At 44.3% G+C, this 25,046-nt stretch overlaps 1 protein-coding gene across 3 annotated transcripts in view; it reads left to right on the top strand.

The window, feature by feature from the left end:
- Positions 1 to 25,046, top strand: part of AP2A2 (adaptor related protein complex 2 subunit alpha 2) — a 75,207-nt gene that overhangs the window by 4,493 nt on the left and 45,668 nt on the right. For all 3 annotated transcript variants that reach the window (XM_056851170.1, XM_056851172.1, XM_056851171.1), the window contains exon 2: positions 13,128 to 13,196. In XM_056851170.1, coding sequence (XP_056707148.1) covers positions 13,128 to 13,196 — 69 coding nt within the window. The remainder of the gene's footprint in view (positions 1 to 13,127; positions 13,197 to 25,046) is intronic.

Raw genomic sequence — 25,046 nt, 5'->3', positions numbered from 1 at the left:
CCTGGGAGGTGTTCCTGGGGCGAAAGGGGTTTGGAAGGTGCTTAACGGCAGCTCTGCCCCCCTCCAGAACACTCTTGGGATGCCGATGCAGGGACTTGTGCCAAGAGAACACCGGCAGGAGGTCCCACTGGCGCCCAAACTCCGCGCTCTCACCACGGTCTGTGGGGGGCAGCGTAAGTGTCCCAATGCCGGCGCTCGTGCCAGTAGGATGTAGGGATCACGCCAGCTCCTAAGAGCATTCACCCCCCCATTCAGGAATGCACTGCTTAATGCTCTGGCTTGGGGAAATCTGTAGGAGGTTGCACACTTGGGGTGGGGTATATGTATCTATACTTTATTGAACTCCTGTTCTTCATTTAATTAAGGACAAGCTTTTTCTGAAGATGTGCGTCTGAAGTACTGTAACCAGCTTGTGTACTGTAACCAGCATGTCCAATGCCTGGACAGCATCTTGCACCAATGGATGTGATGTGGTTAATACGCTAGGCATTGTGGGGGGTGTAAACCTAGAAGTGTTAGATAAAATGTCAATTCGTCATATTGTTGCTTATTCATAATATTAAAGATGTATAAATATGGTATGGCATGCAAAATTGCTACAATAAATGAAACTGTCAGGCTTTGTCGATATTGGAGGGGGGGATGGGTCTTGTACTGTGGGTTAAATGTTACATGTATTCTACCCCAAAGATTTTTCATCTAACATTGGCCACAATGATGGGTTTTGCAAGTGGTAAATGATCTCTGTTCCTTCCATGAGTGATATTTTGTTTTTTATGTAATTAAGGATTCAGTGGCTGTTTTCCAGAGACATAGACCTTTGTCTGGACACACAAATCCAGAGTGGTTCACACACTTGTGTTGCTCATAATTTGGGCAATTGCAAATTAGTCCTGTCAAGGAGGCTAGCAACATTTATTTTTAATGACTGAAGCCTACCTGTGTCTGTAGTGAATTTGACACCCTTTCTCCCAATCTGTTGGAGAGATATTGGCAGGAGCATTACTTCGTGGTTATCTGCCACAGGGCAGAAAAGAGGTGATTAGTGTTGGGGCAGAGTTATGGTTATTGTAGGAAATGCTGGTGGTGTTCCAAGGGTTCCTATCAAGAATAGGTTGTATGCATATCTTTGATGGATTGTTAAATGTTTCTAAGAAACTGCCTTCTCTGTGTTTCTGCCTTGAGTGAGGTGAGACTGGTGGGCACACATGACAGCTCTTTCAGTGGCAGTCCTCAGGCTGTGGAATTCCCTTCCTCAAGAGATGGAAGTCTGCCCTATTCACTGTTAGAGTCCAGTAGCACCTTAAAGACTAACAAAATTTCTGGCAGGGTGTGAGCTTTCGTGAGCCACAGCTTACTTCTTCAGATGCCTGGAGAAGTGTATTGTGGCTCACGAAAGCTCATACCCTGCCAGAAATTTTGTTAGTCTTTAAAGTGCTACTGGACTCTTGTTCTTTTCTACTGCTAGTGACAGACTAACATCGCTACCCATCGTGATCTATTCACTGTTAACTTTCTGATGGTTGGTGGAAGTGATGCTTTTTTTTCTAGAAGGCCTTTAAAGAGGCTGAACCCAGAGGTCTTTTGGTTTTCTTCTAATTGCTGATGATTTTAATGCCAGATTTTTGGTTTTGCTCTTACTATTGTTGTCTTGTTCTCTTTCTGGTTTGTTGTAGCTTTGGTATACTGTCATAGGGTTGTTGTTTTTTAACCATGTGGAGCCTTCAGTATTGCTATCATAAACATTTGTCATTTATCATAAACATCAGTTTGGCTGTTCAGTGCCTATCCCTCAGCTTGTTGCCTGGGGCCGTGATGTGACTAGTAGGATTTCATAATAAAATGTTACTCTCAGTTGACCTTGTCTGAATAATCTGAATTAGATTATTTGCTTGGCTCCTTGGTAGGCTTTTTGTGTGTGGTATGTTTGCTGCTTGTTTATCTAGAAGGAGCTACCCAAAGTGCTGATTCCTTTAACATAAGCAAACTCTTATTTGGTCTCCTGGAGCATAATTGCTATTTTGGTGACACTGTCAAAAAAGTAGTATGAGTGGTGGTTTCCTAATTCTTACAACTGGAGTCCACATGAGGTACTTAAACAAAAGCGATAGTGGCATTTCATGATTGGATGGATGGGGTTGCCGGCTTGAAGAGTGGTGGAATGGTGCTGTAGGTGAGGAAAGGTTTTCCTTGTCAGGGAATACTTTCCACTGGGCCATCACCCGCCTCCTCCAGTATCTGGGTGAGGAAAAGGGAAGGAAGAACAAACAGTATTGTGGTTGGAGTCTGCTACAGACTGCCTGACCAGGGTGAGGAGGTGGATGCGGCCCTCCTTGAACAGCTTGACCGCATATCCAGCAGTGTGACCTGGTAGTTATGGGTGAAGAAGGAAGGAAGAAAAAGGAAATGTTCAAGAAATGGAGGCAAGGACTTACCTTTAAAGAAGAGTAAGCTGAGGCAGGCCAGGGAGGTTAGCTACAACAAGAAAAGCTTCTTCAGATATGTGAGGAGCAAACACAAGGGGAAAGAGGCAAATGGCCCACTGTTGAGTGAAAATGGAGAAACTCTGACCGAGGAAAAGCAGAAAGGCTCAATGCCTATTTTGCCTCAGTTTTCCCCCTGAAGAACAGGCTCATTTAAAGATGGTCATAGGCAACACACCGCATCCAGGCTGCTGGTTGACGAGAACAGAGAGGTTGTAGAGGTGCGCCTGGCAGCATTGGATGTTTACAGATCCCCCGTGCCAAATATTATGCCCCAGAAAGTGCTCAAAGAACTTTCTAGAGAGCTTACAGTGTCTTTGTCCATCGTGTTGAAGACCTCTTGGAGGACAGGAGATGAGCTACTAGACTGGAGGAGGGCGAATGTTATCCCAATCCTCAACAAAAGGAGGAAGGATGATGCAGGAAAATACAGGCCAGTCAGTCTGACCTCTGTCTCAGGGAAGACACGGAAGCAGATATTAAAGGGGTCAATTTGTGAGCGTCTGAAGGACATCTTGGTGATCTGGGAAAGTCAGCACGGATTTGTCCCCTGCCAGACAAACCTTGTTTCTTTCTTTGAGTGACAAGCTTACTTGATTGTGGGAATGCCATAGGCGTTGTTCACCTTGATTTCAGTAAAGCTTTTGACAGGGTTCCTCCTTGATGTTCTGATGGATAATTGGAAGACTACTGACTAGGCTATTGGATGGCTAGGTGGGTAGGGAACTGGTTGGAAAGCCACACCCAAGAGTAGTTGTCAATGGCATTTCATCTATACTATGTTCAGGCTGCTTTCAGAAAGAAAGATCAAAAGGTATGTGTAGAGCTGAGTTATTGGGGAGGAGGTACAAATATATATAATGCAATTTCCGATTCTGTAGGAGCCTAGTAAACTTTGTTATTATTGTAAACGTAGGAAACCCAGACGCTGGGCAGTATTAAGTAATTTGTCCTTCAAGGGGGCTTACAATAAAAGCATTAAAAGCTGCAAACAAAAACCATAATAAAACAGGATGAAAGAGAAAGCGACAATCACATTTGAGTTGCACTAGTCCAGGGGTCGGCAAACTCATTAGTCAAAAGAGCCAAATATCAACAGTACAACGATTGAGATTTCTTTTGAGAGCCAAATTTCTTAAACTTAAACTATATAGGTAGGTACACTGTTTATTAACTTAATAAACTTTAATTAAAGTTTTAAGTCTTAATTAAACTATAGGTACACTGAATAAAACTTGATATCATACTTAATAGTGATCTTATTTATTGATAAAAATTAAATTGTAAGTCCCTGCCATTTCCCCCTCCCCGTCCGGAGTCCTCGTCTGGAGGCCTGGTCTACCACCATAAAAGCCTATTGGTAGACCTAGCCTCCGGCTGAGTCCCATTGGGAGGCCAGGTCTACCCATTGGCTTTCTTGGCAGTAGACCTGGCCTCCGGAGGCCCAAAGATGCCAGTTGGTAGACCTGGACTCTGAAGGGGGACTTTTTTCCCCTCCTCGGAGTCCAGGTCTACCGCCAAGAAAGCCAGTGGGTAGACATGGCCTCCCAATGGGACTCAGCCGGAGGCCAGGCCTACCAAAGGAAGCCCGCCCCGCCCAACAGCGGATAGGCGGGGGGGGGCAGGAACCACTGAGCCGCCTGCCCAGCAATCCCGCTGCTAGAGGGGAGGGGAGGCTTTAGCCTCCCAACTATTAAGGGGAAGGGGGACCCGGCCATTCTTCATGGCGGGGGGGGGGGAGAGACAGCACGCCTGCTCGCCCGCTCTCTCTTTCTCAGGCGCGCTGGCTCCGCAGCTCGGCTGCCGGCGCGAGTGGGCGCAAGAGCAGGGGCTCCGAATCAAGTTTGGAGAGCCACACTCAATGGGCCAAAGAGCCGCATGCGGCTCTGGAGCCGCAGTTTTGAGACCCCTGCACTAGTCTGAATGAGGCTTTCATAGAATCTGAAACCCCCATAGATATGCCACCCAAATTCCTTGACAAAAGACAATTCCTTCCATGGCAAATAACTACCAGAAGTCTTGCTCTACCTTATTCAACTAGGGGTATGGGTGGACTGTAAGCTCAATATGTGCAGTCAGTTTGATGCAGTGGCAAAAAAGGCTAATGTGGTCATGGGGTGTATCAACAAATTGTAAGATGTCATAGTCCCGCTGTACACCACATTGGTCAGGCTGTACTTGGAGTGCTGTTTGCAATTCTGGAGGCCCTGTTTTAAAAAGGATGAGGGCAGAATGGAGCTAGTGCAGAGGAGAGTGAGGAGGATGATCAGGGGCCTGGAGACCAAGCCTTACGAGGAAAGACTTTGGAAAGTTTAGTTTGGAGAAGAGGAGGTTGAGGGGGGACATGGTTGCTCTCTTTAAGTATTTTAAAGGGTGTCACTTAGAGGAGGGCAGGGAGCTGTTGGCAGCAGAGGATAGGACTTGCAATAATTGGTATACAGGTGGAAAAGTCCCGGCTGGAAGAGACTTCCGCTAGGGACGGTGAGCTGAGCACCACGTCTCTTGGGGGCTCCCAAGGGAACCAATATTCGTTCAAATCTGGGGTGTAATCCTGCACCCCTACCCGATCCTAAATAGTGGATTGGGAAACAGGATTTCCCCTGCTACCCACGAAGTGTGGTTTGACCCCCAGTTTTGCTGAGAGAGCCATCGGACAACTCCCGGAATCCTGGATGAGGTCCTGCCTGGCCTGAGGGGAAACCATTGCCGCGAACGTCTCTCTGGAATTAGGCTCAGCTCTCCCCTACCTATTACCATCTAAGCAACGATACATAAGCAAGAATACCTACTCTTCTAAAATCTGAGTAAGTAACAAGAACTCTTTTGTTTTACCTGGAATTGGAAGTCCCAAAGGAGTGGAAAAAATATCTGTAGAATCCGTATCTCCCCATCTGAGGTTTGGATGACTCTTTCACATTTAAAAATATTGGATAAGCTGGCAGGATCTTAATCAAATTGATCGGAGGATAGACATAACATTTGGGACCTTTTGAATGACGTTATAGCCACCAATCAGAAACTCAGAAGTGTAAAGGGGAGGGACGAGCAGATTCCCCCCCACTTCCGGGAGGAGGCTTTTCTGAGTAAACAAATTTTCAAGCCACGTCTTATCCGGAAGCATCAGCTATCGTCTGCCATCGTGAGAATACTACGGGATTTGAGACCGGATGTGTGGCACCACTGTGTAACTGGCAAATACTTCCCAAGTTCCTAGGCAAAAGGAAGGAACGGCAGGCGTGCGACCTTATATCCCCCGTAACACCACTTTACAACTCACAATGTATACCTGTCCGGATTTTACAAATTAAACCTCAACAAACTACCAGAAGTAGCAACCATGGAAAGTGAGACTAAATTCATGGATCGACTAGTCTCTCTGACAAATAATATCTACGAACTTGTCAGTCGGAAACTGGATGTAATTTCGGGAGATCTCAAGGATATAAAAGATTGAATTATGACAATGAGATCAGAGATGAGAGAAGGAAGCTCCCCAAACGACAAACCATTAAAAGAAGAATTAAATTCTGCAAAGGAGATGGAGAGCTATGAAGGACTACCAAAGGATATACATCTGCAAGAAGAAATTGAACCAACCCAATTGACAACCATGGATATGAACGTAAGAGACTTTGACTTTTGTTTGTATGATTTACCTGATGAACTTTTCAAAGTCAACTGGGAGAATTTAAAAGGGCAAAAAGCTGGAAATACCAAGATTTTTCTTCTCGCTTTAGGGATGGAAGAAAACATGCTGCAGATTTACTATCCCCCATCAATTTTCACAGAGGGAACTGCACTAACAACTTCCATGGATGCCCTTCGACGTTTAAAGCTACTGGGAAAAAGAGGAAGATGCTGGAAATTTAAGATAAAGAGACTGGGTCAAAGGGTTTAGTCTTTCTCGGGATTTAATTAAAAAGTACTGATTAAATGGCTTGGCTTTGACAAAAACAGAATAATTAATGGCATTAACATAACTGATACTTATTAGATATGTGGGAGAAATGGAGGAATCAATGATATTCATTCTCAAAGGAAGTTAAAATGATACTTATTATCTAATCCATTTTTATTATGAAAATAGTGCTTTTTATTTTTGATCTTTCTTTTTTATTTTTATTTTCTTCTTTATTTGAATATAGATAAATGAAATAGCAAATACTTAGATTATGAGTAATGTTAAATAAACAAAAAAATATATAAACGTTTGTAACAATATTAGGATTAGAATCTTAAACAAAGGAGATTACAAATAAATGACAAGATTGAGGGAGGTGTAGGGGAAGTCTTTATGTTTTATTTTTTATCTATGTATGTATTTTCAACAATTGTTTATTAGAATTTATACTCTGATGTTTACCTATATTGATTGTTGAATACTTTGTCTAATTAGTATAGAAAAAGAATTTAAATTTTTTTTTTTTAAAAAAAGAAAAGTACCGGCTGGACATGAGGAATTTCCCCCCCAGCAAGAGCAGTTCAGCAGTGGAATCAATTGCCTAGGGAAGTGGTGAGCTCCCCCTCTCTGGCAGTCTTCAAGCAGCGGCTGTATGAACACTTGTCAGGCTGATCCTGCGTTGAGCAGGGAGTTAGACTAGATGGCCTGTATGGTCCCTTCCAGTTCTGTGATTGGCAATGGATGGGGTAACACGAACACGAAGTAGTTTTTACCCTTTGGTGCTGGACTTCGAAAATTGTACTTTATATCTAATGATAGATGAAAGAAGAGAGCGTTTTCTGTTATAGCATTGAGGAGGTGTTTTGGTGTACATGCCTCTAGTTTTTTTTTTTAATTGAGGTGGGTGGGAAGAGTAAAGCTTACTGTCTGAAATGTATTTTTTTGAGGAATATGTCAGTCCAGCCATGCAAGATCAGCTTTTTAAAAAGAAACTCCAGTGGAATTCAAATGCTTATGTTTGGCAGGGTTGCAATCATCATTTAGCATAATTGCTCTTTTCAGAGCAGCTGTTCCATTGTGATTTTTTTTAAATCAAGTTTTTAAGATGCCTCAAGCTTTGTGGAAGGTGGAATAGAAATGGGCTCCAGCTGTACAGTCAAAGCTTAGTTTGTTTTTTCAAAGCAGTAATCGTTTTGAATACAGTACACTGCAATTGGGAAGTACTGACAGTGTACAAGGTATTAGAGATGAAATAATTTTACCACCTATGGCAAATGGTTCTGGCCTAGTCACAGTTTTGAAGTGAATTGAGGGCCCATAGCTCAGTGGTAGAGCATCTTCTTGGCATGTACAAAGTCACAGGTCCAATTGCTGGTATCTCCAGTGTCAAGTTACAGCTGTCTTATGACTACCCCATAGGGTTTTTAAGGCAAGAGATGAATAGAGGTGGTTTGCCATTGCTTGCCTCTCCGTGGCAAGCCTGGACTTCATTGGTGGTCTGGTCTGCCATCCAGATACTAACCAGGGCTGGCCCTGCTTAGTTTCTGAGATCTGACAAAGATTGGGCATCCCTGGGCCATCAAAACCAGGGTATAGATGATGTGAAAGGCCTCCATCTGAGACCCTGAAGTAGACCGTGCTGATCATGATGGACCAGTGGTCTAATTCAGTATAAGGCAGCATAATGGCCAGGTTTCATGTATGAAAACTTAGATTCTGGATTGTTCAAGGAGAATGTCCAACTTTTTATGTTCAGTTTATTTTTCTACACTTGTAAATAGGCCAAACTGTACTATAGTTTCAAGGAGAATGTCCAACTTTTTATGTTCAGTTTATTTTTCTACACTTGTAAATAGGCCAAACTGTACTATAGTTTCAGGAGAAGTCTTTGTATAAATGTGCTTGATTGGCAGTTATTTAGTATGTTTGAGTAGTATGAGTCATTACACTTTGTCTGGTAATGTTATGAAAATACATTTGTTCCTGAGGAGTGTTTGTTTCTCCCCTTCTTTTCTAGTTATTTTCACTTTAATATGGCTAAGGCAACTGCATGAAATGTTTGAGTATTCTCCCCTCCCTCACACACCCTTTAAAATTAAAAGCATGCATATAATAAACCTTCTGTAGGAGATTCTAGACATCCATTGCTCATGCTGACAAACAAAATTTTAATGAAGTACCCTGATAAAGAGCTCATTCTAGTTCACAGTTCATCGTATTCCATTTTTCTTTCATTAGATGTTTTCCTTGACTTGTGATACATACCACACTAAATAAGCATTTCTATTGGAATACCATTAACCAACCTTCTCTGTTTGCTTGGTGGATGCATTTTTTAACTCTTTTATCAGACTTGGCCTGGACTCTGGCACTTTAGCATTCCCTTTCAGTGTTGAATTGGGAGTGACTGAAGAGAAATTGTACTTCACAGAGGGCGCAAGCAGCTTTCTGTGATTTTTAAGCCATGTTTATGCACGCCAGAATGTTCTAACAGCTATAGCTTTTGCTACAATTGAAAGTGATGAATGAGTAAGCAAAAGAGGGGAAGGAAATTCCAGCAGGATAGGCTTTTCATTAGGCTGATCTCCTTCGCATTCTGGGCTACCATAGTATTTCGTTGGCCTTCAATACAGTTTTTACACCAGTGTTACATCTTTGGGAATGGTTTTTACTTTGCAAGGGCTATGTGGTCTTAAAAATAGAACTTCATCTCCAGGCCATTTCTTTAAAAAAGAAAATAGGAGTGCCTTCATTGTTAATATGGTACCTTTTATCAGTAGCCTAGCTTGGAAGCAGAATTTGAAGTTGCTTGAGCCGTCATGAATTTCCTTTTTAAAAGCTAATAAATGCATGGGGTTGGCCATTTTTTTAAAAAAGGAAGCTCTAAATTATTGTAATCTACAGGGAGCACATGACAAAAATAAATCTTTGCTGTTCAACTAATAGAGTAAAATGAACCACAAAGGCATACAGGGAGTAGCTAGCTGAACAGAATGTAATTTCTAACTGGATTTCCTTATAGTTAACATGTTACAAGAAACCTGCTTCCCATTCATCTGGAAGCTGCTGGCTATGAACGTGGTTCTCAGAGAGCAGAGTATAGCCCTTTGGACCCTCCATGTTGTTTAATGGGTTTTCATATACAGATACTCGTTCATTGTTCTGAATTTATCCATGCTAAATTGCTATGGCAGACTTAGGTTTTTAGTGGACAGAGAGCACAATGCTAATATTTATTAAAGCAAAATGAAAGAGTAGCAATTATACTTGTCTTGATTACACTTGAATTTTACATAATCATATCTCATCCTGTATATGTTTTTCCCCTTCATAGCCTCATATATGTCTGTCTAGTGAAGACTTCCTGTATGCATCTGATGAAGCGGGCTCTAGTCCATGAAAGCTTATGCTAAAATAAAACCAGTGAGCCGTTAAGATTTTACAGGGCTCTTGTTTATTTTTGCTGCAACCGGCTTCCTTGGCTGCTACTCTGGAATCAACTGTAATAAACTCTTCCTCTTTAGTTTCTGAGCTTCTGAACTGTCTCTTGAATTGTTCTGGTATGACCGTGAATTTGGAAAATCTGAGGCTTGTCAAAAAGTGCTCTGCAACTTTTCAGAAGAGAACTTATTTTTACAGCCCACTTTTAAAAAGATAAATATTGCAGTAGGGTCTTCAAGCACATTTCTTTAATATGAATTCTGCCTCTTTTGCATATGTTGTAGGTGGCATTTATTTAGGGAGATGCTGTGGCTTTAATAAGGGAGTGTCTTACTCTGTCCAGTATTGCTGGTTGGACACAAGCTGGAGCCCTGTACACCAGGAGGGAGGTTTGGGTGGAAAATTATCCCGTCCTTTATTTTACCTACTTAAAATGTCCCTGGGAAGTCAATAAGTGCCCTATTGGGTACTGCATGTGTACTGTTACGGCTACATGTTAGCTTCCTTAGATGAGCAAGTTGCACTCCTGGCAAATGATGAAGCGTGGTGGTCTAAAGACCTTTTCTCCCTATGGTCCCAGTCTTAATTGGCATGCCAGGGGAGCCCAGAGCTTTGACCCAGGGAAAAATGGTGTGTAGTTGGCACCCAGGATGGTATGTGGTCTGTTTCTCTCACCTTCCTGACAGTATAGCAGCTATGGTGGTGCTGCGCCTCTCTCTCTCTGTATAAGGGGAAAGTGGATCCCTTTGAAAGATCTCTTGCATGGGGTCCTCAAACCCAGGAGTCAACCCTGGGTCCACAATAAAATAATCCCATTGAAAATGTATTAAAACAAAGTGAGGTTCTAGTTTCACCAGCATGTTCAGTAGCTGTAAAAAAAATTGGGCTCTTGACAAATTGAAGAGTTAACTGTGGATTCAGGAAGCTAGTTATTTTGCAGGGCATGAAATTGAATACATAACTCAGCATGAAGCCAGTGCTTTCTCTTATATGTCTATCTTTGCTAATTCTGGCAACTTTGTAGAAGGAGGGTCACTGGATGTTTCTGGTTATCTACATGGCCTTTGAAAGGAAGCCTGGGCAAGTCTTGTTAAATAGAACTGTTCATGCTTGAAGGTCAGTGTTCTAATCTTCAGTGGAAAAACAATTGTTCTTGACGGATGCGTTTTTGCTTCCCTCTTTCTAATGATGTAAGGAAATGGAGACGCAGTAACTAAATATTTGACAAAATGATAAATGTTTAACACTTTGCTCTATGCTTGGTTTTCATCTGTAATCATGGAATACTGCGTTTGTGAAAATATATTCCTTCTTCATGGGCCCCTCCCCCAACTCCCACAATAGTAGTTTCCTAGATGTGGGCTCTACTGGGACACAAATAAGTTGATTCCTATTCTTTTTATATTTAATGCAAAGTGAAAGGTAGCTGTTAGGAAGTGTCTCGTGCTGGTTAACATATATTGTTCTAATGAAGCTTTTCGATGTTGGTGAAGGCAGTGTGTCTCACAAGAGACAGAAACACTGTTGGTAACACTATTGGTCAACAGAAAAGATCCAAAAGCAGTAGTATAACTAAGGCCTAATAAAATAGTGAATACAAGTGTGTTTTCGAAGAAAACATAGAAACAGTTTCACATATCCTCCTTAAGTATCCGCTCTACGATAGGGGCCGTTCTGATCTCATAGACCCGTTACTTGCTGATAGGGAATGGTTACCTACCAAACCAAAGGTGTCCCACCTTATGACCACGCAGGATCCAATAATTATTGACTCGGTGGCTAGTTTTTTCATCTTGTAATTAGAGAATGTGATGGTTATTCTGCACAATATAAAAGTTAAGTCAGGATTGAATAACCAAGTAGCCAATTTAGTGGGATTTGTATGTTCTTATAAAAGTGATTTTATAGTAAACCTTATCGTATGATATCTGCATGCCTTTATATCTTGATTCCACTGTAAACTTCGTTGTACGATTTCCCTTTTAATGCCAATAAAGGCTTTTGTATTCGAAGAAATCTTCACTATCTTGAATGTCAAATACAAAATGGGAGGGAGGAGTTTGTGTTGGTGGAACCTGAAGTTTGCATGAGGTATAATTAGATTGCTTGGTAATGAGTGCAAGAGTGATTTTGAGATGTGCCAGAGACTGCTGGAATGGAGGAGGGAGGGAAATGGAGTATTTTTTCCTTTGAAAACTATAAACGCCGGCAGTTCATCAGAACCCTTGCTGGCCCAATCCATTTCGCACAAGTCTGTGCAAGGCGGGCAGCAGAAGGAAAACGCTTGGAAGATCTTTCCCTCCACAGAGGCAGAGATTAATGTTAGATGATGCATAGGTGGCAAGTCAGTAGAAGCCAGATTGGATAGTATTACCTAGCAGTTGGAGGGCATGTAACAATCCCCATCAACAGCAGAATCCCATTAAGGTAGTTGTCTATTAGCTGATATTCTTTCTGATTTCGTTAACACTGATCTTGCTATTGGCTTGTATCCAGCCTTGTAGTTCCAGTGGAATATCTGTCTTTGGAGAAGGGGGTGGTAATTTCAACCAATTCCACCCCCTCCTCTGCAAGTCCCTACTTTGTCTCCTGTGCTGTTATAGAGGGCTCTGTGGGCTGCGATAGGAGGGAGAAACAAAAAGTCATACTCTGCAGGGTCATCTATGTGAGCAGATGTTATTGGATATAGGCTATTTTAATGCAAAAAAAATATAATTCCATTGGCCCCATGTTGTAAACCTTTCCTGAACTAATTCTTGTAGTTTGTTCAATCTTGTTGAAAGTATTTTGCTTGGGTTCTGACACCTGGCTTTGTCTGGAACAAAATCAAGAGAAATATATAGTTATTGTTAAAAATAACTCTGCAAGTCATCTCTTTACCCCCACCCACACTAACTTTTTAATGCTAAACGTAATATGACTTCCCGTTTGGGTCCTGCCCTGTCCCAACCCCACTCATTGGCTTTTGGAGATGGGGAACTCTCTGCTTAATTTCATGTATGCTTTCTGGGGAAGAATGGTCCTTTGTGTGGTATGTGTGTCCATATGAGCAGGGGGATGAAACTAAGATTTGAACCAGGGGCTTCCAGCTTAAGGGCTTGATTTCTTTACTGCTGCCAGTTCATGTACCTCTTAAATCTTGAGTATACTTCTGACATTTCACTGCCCGTTTTAAGAATGGCCACGTTCAAGTTTTAAAAAAATGTTTCTTCACTACTTTGCAGAAGTAGAGATGATAAGACTCCATGTTATTATAGGCAAAAAAGTATTGCACTCTGATTTGGATTCTTTTTTGTTTTCAGGTAAAAGCAAGGAGGCAGAGATAAAAAGGATAAACAAAGAATTGGCAAACATTCGGTCCAAGTTTAAAGGTAAGTAGCTAGTGAATCGCTATAGGGGTCACAGCGCAAAACAAGAATGTATATGCTTTTTTAAAAAAAGTGATGGTAAACCTAAAGATTATATTTTTTAGACAGAGTCTGTTTACATATTAATTTTTTTTACATTGAAGCATTTCAGTTGAGTCAAGGTGCTGTTAGGCAGAATAACTCAAATGAAAATTAATTGTGTGGGGGGAAGGTATTTGCAGGACTGTGCTTAAAAGAATGGTTGCAGAGCTGTCTGTGTCCAGTTGAAGTTTAATCATGAAATACACTGAAGAAAGATATAATTTTGGCACGAACAGACTGTCCAGAGAGAAATGACTCGCATAAAGCAGTCTGCTCCTGTCCATACTCCTACTCAGTCTCCTTTTACCCTGCAGATACCTCTCCAAACAACTCATTCCAGAGTTTGTAGGATGTTCTGTTGTGATTACAGGCCAAAGAGGTAAAGACTCAGGCCAACACAGTGGAGGGTGAATGCTGGTGGCAATAGTACTTTAGATTTTCTGTCCCACCAAAGGTTTTGAGTCAAAGAGGCTTTTGAACTGGGTGTGCAGTACACATTGCCTTATGGTAGCTATCAAAGTATGGATATCTTTCAGCATCAAGGAAAACGTGTGTAAGAAGTAACAAAGATTTGTTCAGCAATTTATGACTCATTTGCAAATTAAATCTGAGCAACCATGTGTGATCAGGCTTCCAAAAATATGCAAAGCTTATTGTGAAAATTAAATGTATAATACACTTTTGCTTACCGTGTAGATTGAATTAAACAAGTGATAGCTTATATGCTTTTATGAGCTTGTATATATGAGTCTTTGACAGGCACTATATAGGTGATATGTTCCTTGCCTTGGTTGCTACAAGTCTTGCCTGGTAAGGTTCAGAATAGTGGCTCTTAGTAGACAGAAGGTCTCTAGCATATGAGTTAAGCACATTACACTTGCTTTGTAATCCCAAAAGTAGCAGATAATGACTTAATTCCTATTGAGATTTCAGTTTGCCTCCAGTTTAAACTTTCTCATGTGGCTTTTCTTTCTTTGTTCTTGTCAACAAGTGGGAAACCTGGAAGGACTTGCAAGGGTTACTTCATTTTCCCTTCCCCATACTTTCTCCTTTCTGTCCTCCGGGCAGCCCCCATATCTTCTGCCCTTTACAAGCTTGCTTCTCTCCTTCCCGACTCACCGATCAACCTTTCTCCCCAGTCTTATTTATTAATTAAATAAACCTTATTTGTTTACTTACTTGATTTGTATCCCACTTTCTCCCCGTTGGGGCCCAAAGTGGCTTACATCATTCTCCTTTCTTCCATTTAGTCCTCACAACAATCATGTGAGGAAGAGAAGGCTGATAGTGTCTGGCCCTAGGTCATCAAGTAAGTTTCCATGGTAGAATGGAGATTTGAACCTGCGTGTCCCAGATCCTAGTCTGAAACTCTAACCACTGCACCACACTGGCTCTAAGCTTTCCCTGCTTCCTTCCTCTTCATAACCTCTCCCTGGGAAAAGTCTGGCCAAGTTGTAAAAGTCACATAGTGGCAAAGTACTCAGATGACTTGTGTGGTGGCCACTGTTGGGCCCAGCCAGATTGCACAAGTTGTGTATAGGCTGGGCCCAGGCCATAGCCACTGCTACACTGGGTAAGTTGTGCAAGTTGTCCAGTGGTTGTTTCTAATCCTGGGCCCAATGAGTCCTCCCTCTAGGGCAGAATGGAAATGGAGCGGGTGTGAACTGAAGTCCAAATAGCCTTGGAAAGGGCTGTGCCCCATTCCCACACCTTTTGCTTACAGAGGCCAAGGTTTAAAGGCTGGCAGTATTATTGTGGTTGCCTAGCATCTCCTGCAGTGACCAGTGAGAGCTCAGAGAGCATCAAGTTTCTTCTATCATTTTGGGGTTTTTTAACCCCCCAATGCATTTAGATTTTGGATTTTTCTGCAAACCTGGGGCAGACCTCATGTGTGTAGAAACATCTGCATTGTCTGTTCATGGCTGCTATCTCTGGATTTAAGTATTCATAGATGGGCCTATTGAGAATTAGATACATGGTTTTATTGGCTGCCACGTGAAAGTGGGAAATTTACATACCCATTTCAGTGACTTCTGACCATCTATATTTCTGGTTCCAAGCTTGCTTTATACTCCTTTTCTGTTAGAAGTGTATGAAGATGCTTTTTTCATCTTGCTGGGTAACTAATGTGAAGTACAGACACCGGAGGACTTTCTTTGGGACAGAATACTTTTAAAAATGCTGGTTAGGAAAGATAGTGGTTTGTCTCCTGATAGTGGTTTGTCTACTGTTATCAACTGAATATGGCATTGCCCTTCTTGGAAAAGAAGGCTGAACTTCAGTTAGTGGTTAACAAGCTGTTTCATGGTAGCCTGCCAACATAGGACACGCTCTTGTCTTTGCAGCATGTTTATACAATATTGGTTTTAAATTATTTGCATTTGGCCTATATATTGCAGCAGCAAAGAACAGATTTCATGTAGACAGTGTGTTCTTTTTAACCTAGGTAGAACCTCAGAATTGTATTTGTGGCCTCCAGGTTGTCACCATTCACTGAGGCCCATTTCAGTAACCGAAATGATTCTGAAAACATGAAGGCAAAGAGGCTACACAGTGTCAGTTCAGAAAGCTAAATAAAACCAACTTACTTGTGGCTACTGATTCCCCCCCCCCCCCGAAGACACATTCAGATATTCGCATTTAAGACTTAATCTCGGAATGTTAGTTTCTACCCATGGTATAAAGCAAAATAACTGCTGTATTGTCTACTCCAACTGGCAGTGGTTCTCCAGGATCTGGGGCAGGGGTCTTCCACATTACCACCTACCTGATTATTTTAACTGGAGATGCCAGATTTCTGTTCCGCTGAGATACAGCTCCTCCCCTAATGTGTTTACGCGCATTAACACAACTGAAAGGTGTGAACCAGTGGTGGCTTTCTAGCTGGTGACATGTTGCCCAGGGCCACAGCAACTGAAGAGAGTCAGTCAGATGTAGCCAGGTAAAGGTAGTCCCCTGTGCAAGTACCGGGTCATTCCTGACCCATGGGGTGATGTCACATCCCGACGTTTACTAGGCAGATTTTTTTTAATGGGGTGGTTTGTTGTTGCCTTCCCCAGTCATCTTCCCTTTACCCCCAGCAAGCTGGGTACTCATTTTACCGACCTCAGAAGGATGAAGACTGAGTCAACTTTGAGCCGGCTACCTGAACCCGATTTCTGTCGGGATCAAACGCAGGTCATGAGCAGAGCTTTTGACTGCAGTACTGCAGCTTACCACTCTGCGCCACGGGGCTCTTCAGATGTAGCTAGAGTACATGAAAAGGACTGAGGAGACCTGATTCAAATATCTACCATGAAGCTAACAAGGTGACCTTGAGGCAGTCGGGCTCTTTCACCTTATCTTACTGAACGAGTTTATTTGTGATGATAAAATGGAGGAGTGAAGAACTATGTATATCACCATAAGCTTCCTTGAAGAGTAGGATAAAAATTAGGTAGACCTTCTTGCACCTGATAAGCGCAACACAGCTAATCAAAACTATTTCCTTGGTATTTCTAAAAGAGATGAGTGTGCATGCCAAGTATATGAAGCTTGAGAAGAACAAAATCATTGTGCATATGCATATCCTCCTAGATAGTAAATGTTTTGAAGAGGCATTAGGCTGAAAGATAGCTGAGAGATAGAACTGATATTGCTGGTTTAGTTCTAGGGCAGCGGTGGCGAACCTATGGCACGCGTGCCAGAGGGGGCACGCAGAGCCCTCTCTGTGGGCACGCGTGCCGTCGCCCCAGCACATCTAGAGAGTTGCAAATCCAAGGCAAAACCTCCCATGCGTTTTGGCCATTTGGTCCCTCCCCTCGCCTGCTAGCTGCGCTAAGACCCTGCGGGATCCGCCCGGGCCTGCCTTCCGCCTTCCTTTCCCCCCTGCTTCCTGGAGCCTCCCGATGGGCCTCCAAGCGGCCGAGCGGCTCTGGAGCAGCAGCAGCAGGCGGCGGCGGGCATGGAGTGGTGAAGCCAGGGGCTACTGCTGCTGCTGGCCGACTCGCAGTACGAGAAGTACAGCTTCCGCGGCTTCCCAGTGGCTGAGCTGCTGCCGCATGCCTATGCCTACGCACCGAAGCAGTACGAGGGCGAGGGCTGGAAGGAGAGCGTCCAAGCCCTGGAGGCCAGCCTGCGACAGTGAGGCTCACTGCCCCCAGGAGTGCTGCGGCGAGGCGCCGGGGGAGCCCTGGTTCGGGGAGCCGACCTTTGGAGAGCCGGGCCCCGGCGCCGCTCCAGACAAGGGGCTGGCTGAGTTGGAGGTCTTCCGGCGCATCCTGTGGTGCGCCTCCTGCCTGCGGCGCTGCAAGTGCGGCCTGCCTGTCTTCCAGCTCCGCTACCCAACAGCCGAGACCCTGCGCGACTTCCAGTGACGCACCCTTTACCTGTACCTGCACTACGCGCTCTATAAGGTGAGGGACGCGCCCCCCAGAGACCATCCGGCCGTGTGATCCTGTGCAGAGCGACTCCGCTAGCATGGGATGAAGTCAGGATGTTAATGTATGAGTTGTTTTTTCTAAACTAAAACCTCAGTATTCAGGTTAAATTGCCATGTTGGCACTTTGCGATAAATAAGTGGGTTTTGGTTTGCAGTTTGGGCACTTGGCCTCTAAAAGGTTCGCTTCACTATTCTAGGGTGAAGTTGGGAAAACTATTGTTTTTTTCTTCTTCTGACCTTCACAGAACTGTAGTCTTTGGTTTCAGGAAGAATGTTCATCTGAGCCAGACCAGGACAGTGTTCTGTACAGAAAATGCTGAACATGCAAATTTTGCCACAGTCCAGAGAACCAGTGTACAGTCTAACATGTAAGCTAGCACACTGGAGTCATTTATTGATAAATGCCTGCCCTAACCTATGTGATATTTTGGACTACGTGTGCAGCATATTAATTAAATGTATTTGGGAATTAACTGCAACTTGCAATGGCTAATTACTCTTCTCCCATCATGTTATTTAAATTGTTTATGCAGTGCTAGCTTGTTATAATATGTTGACCTAACTCCCCACGCACACAAGCAGATAAAGTACTTCATGTCAGGAGACCTGATTTGAAGATGTAAACAATTTAAACAAATGTGTCTGGAAACCTGCTGGTGCTAGTCTGAAAACTGTTCTGCAAAATTTGTTCTGCGAAAACTGGACTGGCTACTGCCGAGTACTGAAATTGACTATTGCTTCTGCTTGTTCACGGTTGCTGAGGTATATTGTGTACGCCTTCTTTTAAATGGCTGATTTTTTAGATTTATTGCTAAATCAGGGTTTTATAATTTTTGCATCGGCTGTGTGTTTTTATAAATGATATAGAATGTTGTCAGCCGCTCTGAGCCCAACCTGGTGGGATAGAGCAAGATAAAAGTCAGCTAACAAAATCAATCTTTTCTTGTAACCTAGTCTTCAAAAATAAAGCCATATCATGCACCTGGTCTATTCTTTTGCACTCATAGAAAGGCTATTCTTTGCACTCACAGAAAGGCTTTGTTTCATAGCATAGTATAGCTGTGTGCTGTATGTGATTGCTGCAAAACAAATATATTAAACGCTCTGCAAGGAAGCATTTCAGTTGCCAGAGGTTAAAGAACTTCAGCCACGTATATGTAAATATTGGCTTTAAATACTTGATTTTAAAATGTTAATTATGCCCTTAAAGCAACAGTTACTTAAACGTAAATTCTAACTTCTAAGACTCTAAAAAGGAAGCTATTGTTTCTGAAACCTACTGGCTTTCTAGTCGGATCATGGAGCCCTTTCAAATGTTAACCTACAAAACCCAGTTTTGCCACACAGTGTATACTCAACAGCAATTCACAATCATTCCCAGTTTTGACCAGTGTTCATTTATGATACGTATTTTTGAAACCTCACAAGTAAGGCTGTTTATACCTTATTTTTAGGGATATATGTCTTTAAAAATCTTTGAAGTAGCCCTCTTGGGACATAAGTACACTCTCTTGCTTCCAGGACCCCTCCTCGAATATGAAAATCCTTTGAACCACATCCCTAGAAATCTGCCACCTGATAAAGCCGTTGAAATCTGAACTCAGGGCACCCAATTTCTTCTTTAATAAAAAGTAGCAATGGAGATTCAGAATGGCTCCTGAACCTTTTTTTCTCAGACTTGCTCTTTGTTCAAAATTGAGTCTCCCTGGTTTTGTCTACCTTGCAGGAGAAAAGAGATGTACCGCTTTCTCCCCCTCCCCCCGTGGGGAGGGGGCATGGCAAGCAAATAAAATGGCTGACCAGAGAAAGGGCTAGTCACTACTTCCCATTCTCAGTAAGCAGCTTCCTCCAGTATCTTTTTTTCCCCTTTCAAACTGGAGGAAAATTATGTTTGACTACATGCAATGTGTAGTCTGGCTCTAATGGACTTGCTGACTCAGAAGCTGCTCCTTATTTCACAAGCCAAAAGAAAAGAAAAGAAAGGAATTCCTATGTAACTTTTTTTTGCAGGATAGTTACATTGCTGTTACTGAGTACCAGATAGTTACAACAAGTGTAGATTATTTCCCTTTGGAGACCACTTGATCAGTGGCTGGTTGGGCACTCCATATTTAATTTCAAACTCTTAAAGTTATAAAAACAACCTGGATTTTCAGAAATTGAAAGTTCATATCCAGCTAACAGTTTCTTCTCCCCTGGAACCCGAGGGCATGATTTCAATGAATGGGTACTTCCAGTATTCCTAGAGAGGCAGGAAGGTGATTGCAGACTTCTGTCTCTGCCATATAGGAAGTGCCCACCAAGCCCTCCAGTTTAGAAACCTTCATAACCCATATAAGCAGTCTGTCAGAAAAACCTACTCAGGAAAGTTAAAACTCGTAGAACCAAGAAAAACGGTAAAGAAGCTACAGGCCTGGACAGGTGGTATAACAAACTGGCATTGTAAGTAGGAAAAATGCATGTAGTGAAGAAAGGTAAGAATAAGTGTCTTGCTCCAACTCCCAGGTGGCCCACTGCCTCTTAAACAAGGTGAGACAAACTGATGTACTCAGAGTTTGTTAGAAGAAACATCCATGGCAAGTTCCTCCATTATGCTCTCTGTGGAAGATCCTTTCTTCCCCTTCCACCTAAGCCTTAAGCATGCATGTTCTCCCCTGAGGCAAGGGCATCCTGAGCTGCGGGTTGTTTTCCTCTCCATCCGGGTAGGCAGGACTGAAAAAACTTTTTGACTTCCTGTATCCCTTGGCGGGAAAACAGCCTGAGGAAGCCAGTTTCCGTCCTGCCTATCCGGGTAGAGCAGGCAACTTCGCACAGCTCCGTGCCAAGACTCTAGTAGGACTATTTTAGAATTAGATTACCTGTTTCTGTTTGTCTTCCTTCCTTCGTGTGTTCTCTCTTCCCTTTTGTTCTCTTCTCAGAACCGCTCCTATCTTCCTTCCCTAGTCCTTACCCTTGTCTTTCCCTTCCCACAAGGGACTTAGTTTCTTCAAAATGGCCGACGCCATTTTAGAGAGGGAAGACGACCTTCTCTCTGAGAAGGATTACCAGAGGGGATTGGTCCAAGCCATTCCCAAGGGCTCCGGTTCTCCCAACGGCCAATCAGTTGGACCATTAGGGAGCTCAACCAAACCTGGAGAGACCCTTTCTGCGGAAACATCCGCGGCTCCAATTAAGGCCAAAAAGGCGCGAAAAGCCGCGCTGCCGCAGCCGGGCGCAAAAAAGCGGAGGCGCGCTGTTATGCTTTGCGCCGGGCGGAAAGCCGGGCGTAAATCTCCCGACTCTTCCCCAAGGACTTCAGCGCTGGCCTGCGGAGCGCAGGAATCGCCAGAGACGGCAGCGCACTCTGCACCCTCTTCGTCGGGAACCGGTAATCAGGCGGCAACGGGTTTTCTCCCGGCGGGAGTTGGCAACCCCCCCCCCTTCTCAGGCGGCGGAGGACAGCCATTTTATCTCTTGGCAAAATGCAGACGATTTAATTAATTATGCACTGCAACGTCAATGGCAGGCCTTCCAGTCCTACCAAACTCGCCTCCCCCTATCCATGGGATTGGGCCCCCACCTTTTGCCTCCTCCTATTCAAGCTTCTGCCTCAGCTGCAGCAGCCTCTCTCTCCAATGCAGCAGCCTATGCTCCCAGTACGCCCTCTAGTGCTAGAAACACTGCATGGCCCACTAAAGCTGCCATGAAAGCTAACCTTTCTGTGGTCAGGGAAACTCAAGCAGAGAGTTCCAAATCCCCTATCTCCTCTGTAGACTATGAGGACGAAGAAAGAGAGGAGGGCGAATTTGATTCGGATGACGATCCCCCTCAAGAGGCAGACCAGAATAACAGACTCTTCTCGGGGGAGGATTATCAGACCCTCTTGTCCAAGGCTATACTTGCCCTTGATCTTAATGAGGATACTGACCAACCTGATGAGCCCAAATCTAAATTGAAAAAAGGTGTCAAGGAATGCTTTCCTAGACCAAAGCCATCCACTAATTCTGTCCCATTTCCAGAATTTTTTGTCAATGCAGTCAGAGATGAATGGGAACATCCAGTACCGAATAGGCAACTGCCCCCTAACATCAGGAAACTATACAATCTTGCACCACATGCCATGTCTATGCTTAAACTACCTCTGGTAGACGCCCCAGTCTTGGACCTTCAGTCACCTGGATTGGTACCAGAAGACGGGGTGGGGTCATTGAGAGGCCAACTTGACAGAAAGTTGGAGTATTACGCAAGAAAGGCTCACGAGGCATCGGCTATGGCTATCCAGGCCAGTGCCACTACCTCCATCTTTGCCAGGGCCTCCTATTTATGGATAAAAAAGATTATCCAACTCGTCCCAGAAGATAGCCTAAGGGCCATCGGGGGTCTTGAAAGGGTTCACAACGCCATAACATTCATGGCTGATGCGTCCCTAGATACCATGTCTTTAGTGGCAAGATCAATGGTATCAGTTACTTCAATTAGACGGGGCCTTTGGCTCAGGGCCTGGCCAGCTGACTTTAAGGCTAAAACTACCCTCATGGCATACCCTGTTAAGGAGGGTCGTCTCTTCGGTGAGAAACTGGACAGTATTCTTGTAGAGACAAAAGACAAAAAACAAGTTCTGCCTATGCAACTCAAGAAGGACCATCGCCCCTCCTCATTCCCTTCCTTTCGTTCCTCCAAATTCACACCAGATTCAGAACTGACTTTAGGAGAGGGTCATGGGGATCAAATAGGGGATCCTGGGGCAATGCCAGATCCTTTCGTAGGGGGGGCAGGTTCTCCAGACCTCAAGGGTTCCAGCCCAGAGCAGACAAGGGGGAACGGTTCTCAAAGAATACCCCTCAGTGACGCCAGTCACATCCAGGTGGGGGGGAGACTTCAGTACTTCACAACAAGGTGGGCTATGTCCAACCCGGACAAATGGGTGTCTCAGATTATAACCAATGGTTATCTGCTGGAATTCTCCTCCCAGCCCAGGGACCGCTTCATACGCTCCCCAATCTCCTTCAAGAAGGGGAAGCACTCAAGGACACTAGCAGCCATCCAACATCTCACCAACATCAAAGCCATAGAATCTGTACCCAGCCATCAGAAGGGCCAGGGAGTATATTCCATTTTCTTCACAGTTCCAAAGAAAAACGGGGACTGGAGGGCCATCCTCGACTTAAAATACATCAACAGGAGGATGGCTCACAGACATTTCCGCATGGAAACGGTAAAATCAATAGTGGAATCTTTACTCCCTGGCACCTTCATGACGGCTGTGGACCTGACGGAGGCCTACCTCCACGTTCCAATCCACCCATTACACAGGCCCTTCCTCAGATTTACCTATGGCAACAAACACTACCAGTTCAGAGCCCTGCCATTCGGCCTGACCTCCGCTCCCAGGGTCTTCACGAAGACGTTGGTAACCATCATCGCAAGCATCAGACAGGAGGGAATCCAGGTACATCCGTACCTGGACGACATCCTGATCTGTGCTCCGACACCAGACCTATCACGCATACACACAGAAAGAGTACTACAGGTTCTCCAGGAACACGGGTTCCTTGTAAATTTCAACAAGAGCTCCTTGTGCCCATCGCAGTTAATGACACACCTGGGAGCCAAAATCAATTCAAAAGACAATTCCTTGTCTCTTCCCCAGGAAAGGATAAACAAACTGACATCCTTGGCCCGCAACACCGCAAAGTCCAAGAATGCCATGCTCATGTCCCTAGCGGCCTTGCTGGGCCACATGGTATCTTGCATCGCTATAGTCCCATGGGCACGGTTCCATTCCCGCCCATTACAGTGGCTTCTTCGCCCCCACCAACTAGACATCACACTAAAAAAGATCAAAAGAATCTCTATTCCTCCCAAAGTCAGCCACAGCCTTCTCTGGTGGGCCAACCCTTCCAATCTAAGCAAATCCACTCAATACATTCACCAAAATCCTATCCAAATATTCACAGACGCCAGCCTAACAGGCTGGGGGGCTACTCTGGGCGACCAGATAGCCCAGGGACTCTGGTCACAGCAGGAGGTACAGCTCCACATAAACTTATTGGAGCTCAGGGCGGTGAAACTGGCCCTTTGGAAGTTCACAGACATGGTCAGGAATCACCATGTTCTTATAAGAACGGACAATATCTCAACAAAGGCCCATATCAACAAACAGGGCGGCTCCAAGTCCTCCTCCCTTCACAGGGAAGCGACGGCGATTTTCACTTGGGCCCAGGCCAATGTCCGTTCAATTCGAGCAGAACACATCAGGGGAGCCCTCAACCTCCAAGCCGACTGGTTAAGTCGCCAGTGCGTAGACGAAGGAGAATGGGAATTGGATCAGGAGGCATTTCATCAGATTACAGAACTATTTGGTACCCCTTTAGTAGATTTATTCGCTTCCGCCTTAAATCACAAGCTTCCCAGATTCTTCTCCAGGTACTCCCATCCAAGGGCAGAAGGCACAGACGCCCTTCTCAGTCCATGGCCCAAGGGCCTGCTTTATGCATTCCCCCCAATTCCCATTCTTCCAAAAGTTCTACGGAAGATCCATCAAACCAGAGCCGAAGTAATCCTAATAGCTCCCTACTGGCCACGGAGACCGTGGTTCGTGACCCTCAAGCGGATGTCTTGCCAAGACCCTTGGCTAATCCCAGCGACTTTGTCCACTCTCCTCCAGGGTCCCATAATTCACCCGGACCCGCAATGGTTCCATTTGACCGCCTGGCACTTGAGAGGAGGGCCCTCTTAGACCTTGGGTACTCCAACGAAGTGGTCAATACAATAATAGAAGCTAGACGGCCGTCCACCCGCCGTATATATAATGCGTCTTGGAAGGCTTTTGTCCGATGGGCCAGGAGAAAAAAGTTCGATCCAATACACCCAGGCATACCTCGAATATTGGAGTTCCTACAAGAAGGGGTCCATCAAAACCTCAAGGCCTCTACCTTGAGGAGACAGGTGGCCGCCATTTCCACAGTCATCCCTTTTTCAGAAGGGTGTCCCACGGCGCAACATAGACACATTTCGGCCTTCTTAAAAGGGGTCTCTCAAACTCAACCCCCCGTCATACACAGGTTCCCCACATGGAACCTTAACCTAGTTCTGAAAGCTCTCACTGGCCCTCCCTTCGAGCCCCTCAGAACAGTTTCAATGAGATACCTTCGCATGAAGGTGCTGTTCCTTACAGCAATAACATCCGCTAGGAAGGTATCCGAACTAAGAGCCTTATCTATTAGGGAAGGCCTATGTGTGTTCCATAAGGATAGGGTCGTTCTAACCCCCGATCCCACCTTTCAGCCGAAAGTAGATTCGCGCTTCCACAGATCTCAGGAAATCAACCTCCCTTCCTTCTGCCCCAAACCAAATGGCCCTAGGGAGGCGTC

This window comes from Euleptes europaea, chromosome 6 (genome assembly GCF_029931775.1).
Source record: "Euleptes europaea isolate rEulEur1 chromosome 6, rEulEur1.hap1, whole genome shotgun sequence".
Lineage (NCBI taxonomy): Eukaryota > Metazoa > Chordata > Lepidosauria > Squamata > Sphaerodactylidae > Euleptes > Euleptes europaea.
The sequence above is the reverse complement of the archived record's forward strand: the minus strand, read 5'-3'. Positions and strand labels throughout refer to the sequence as shown.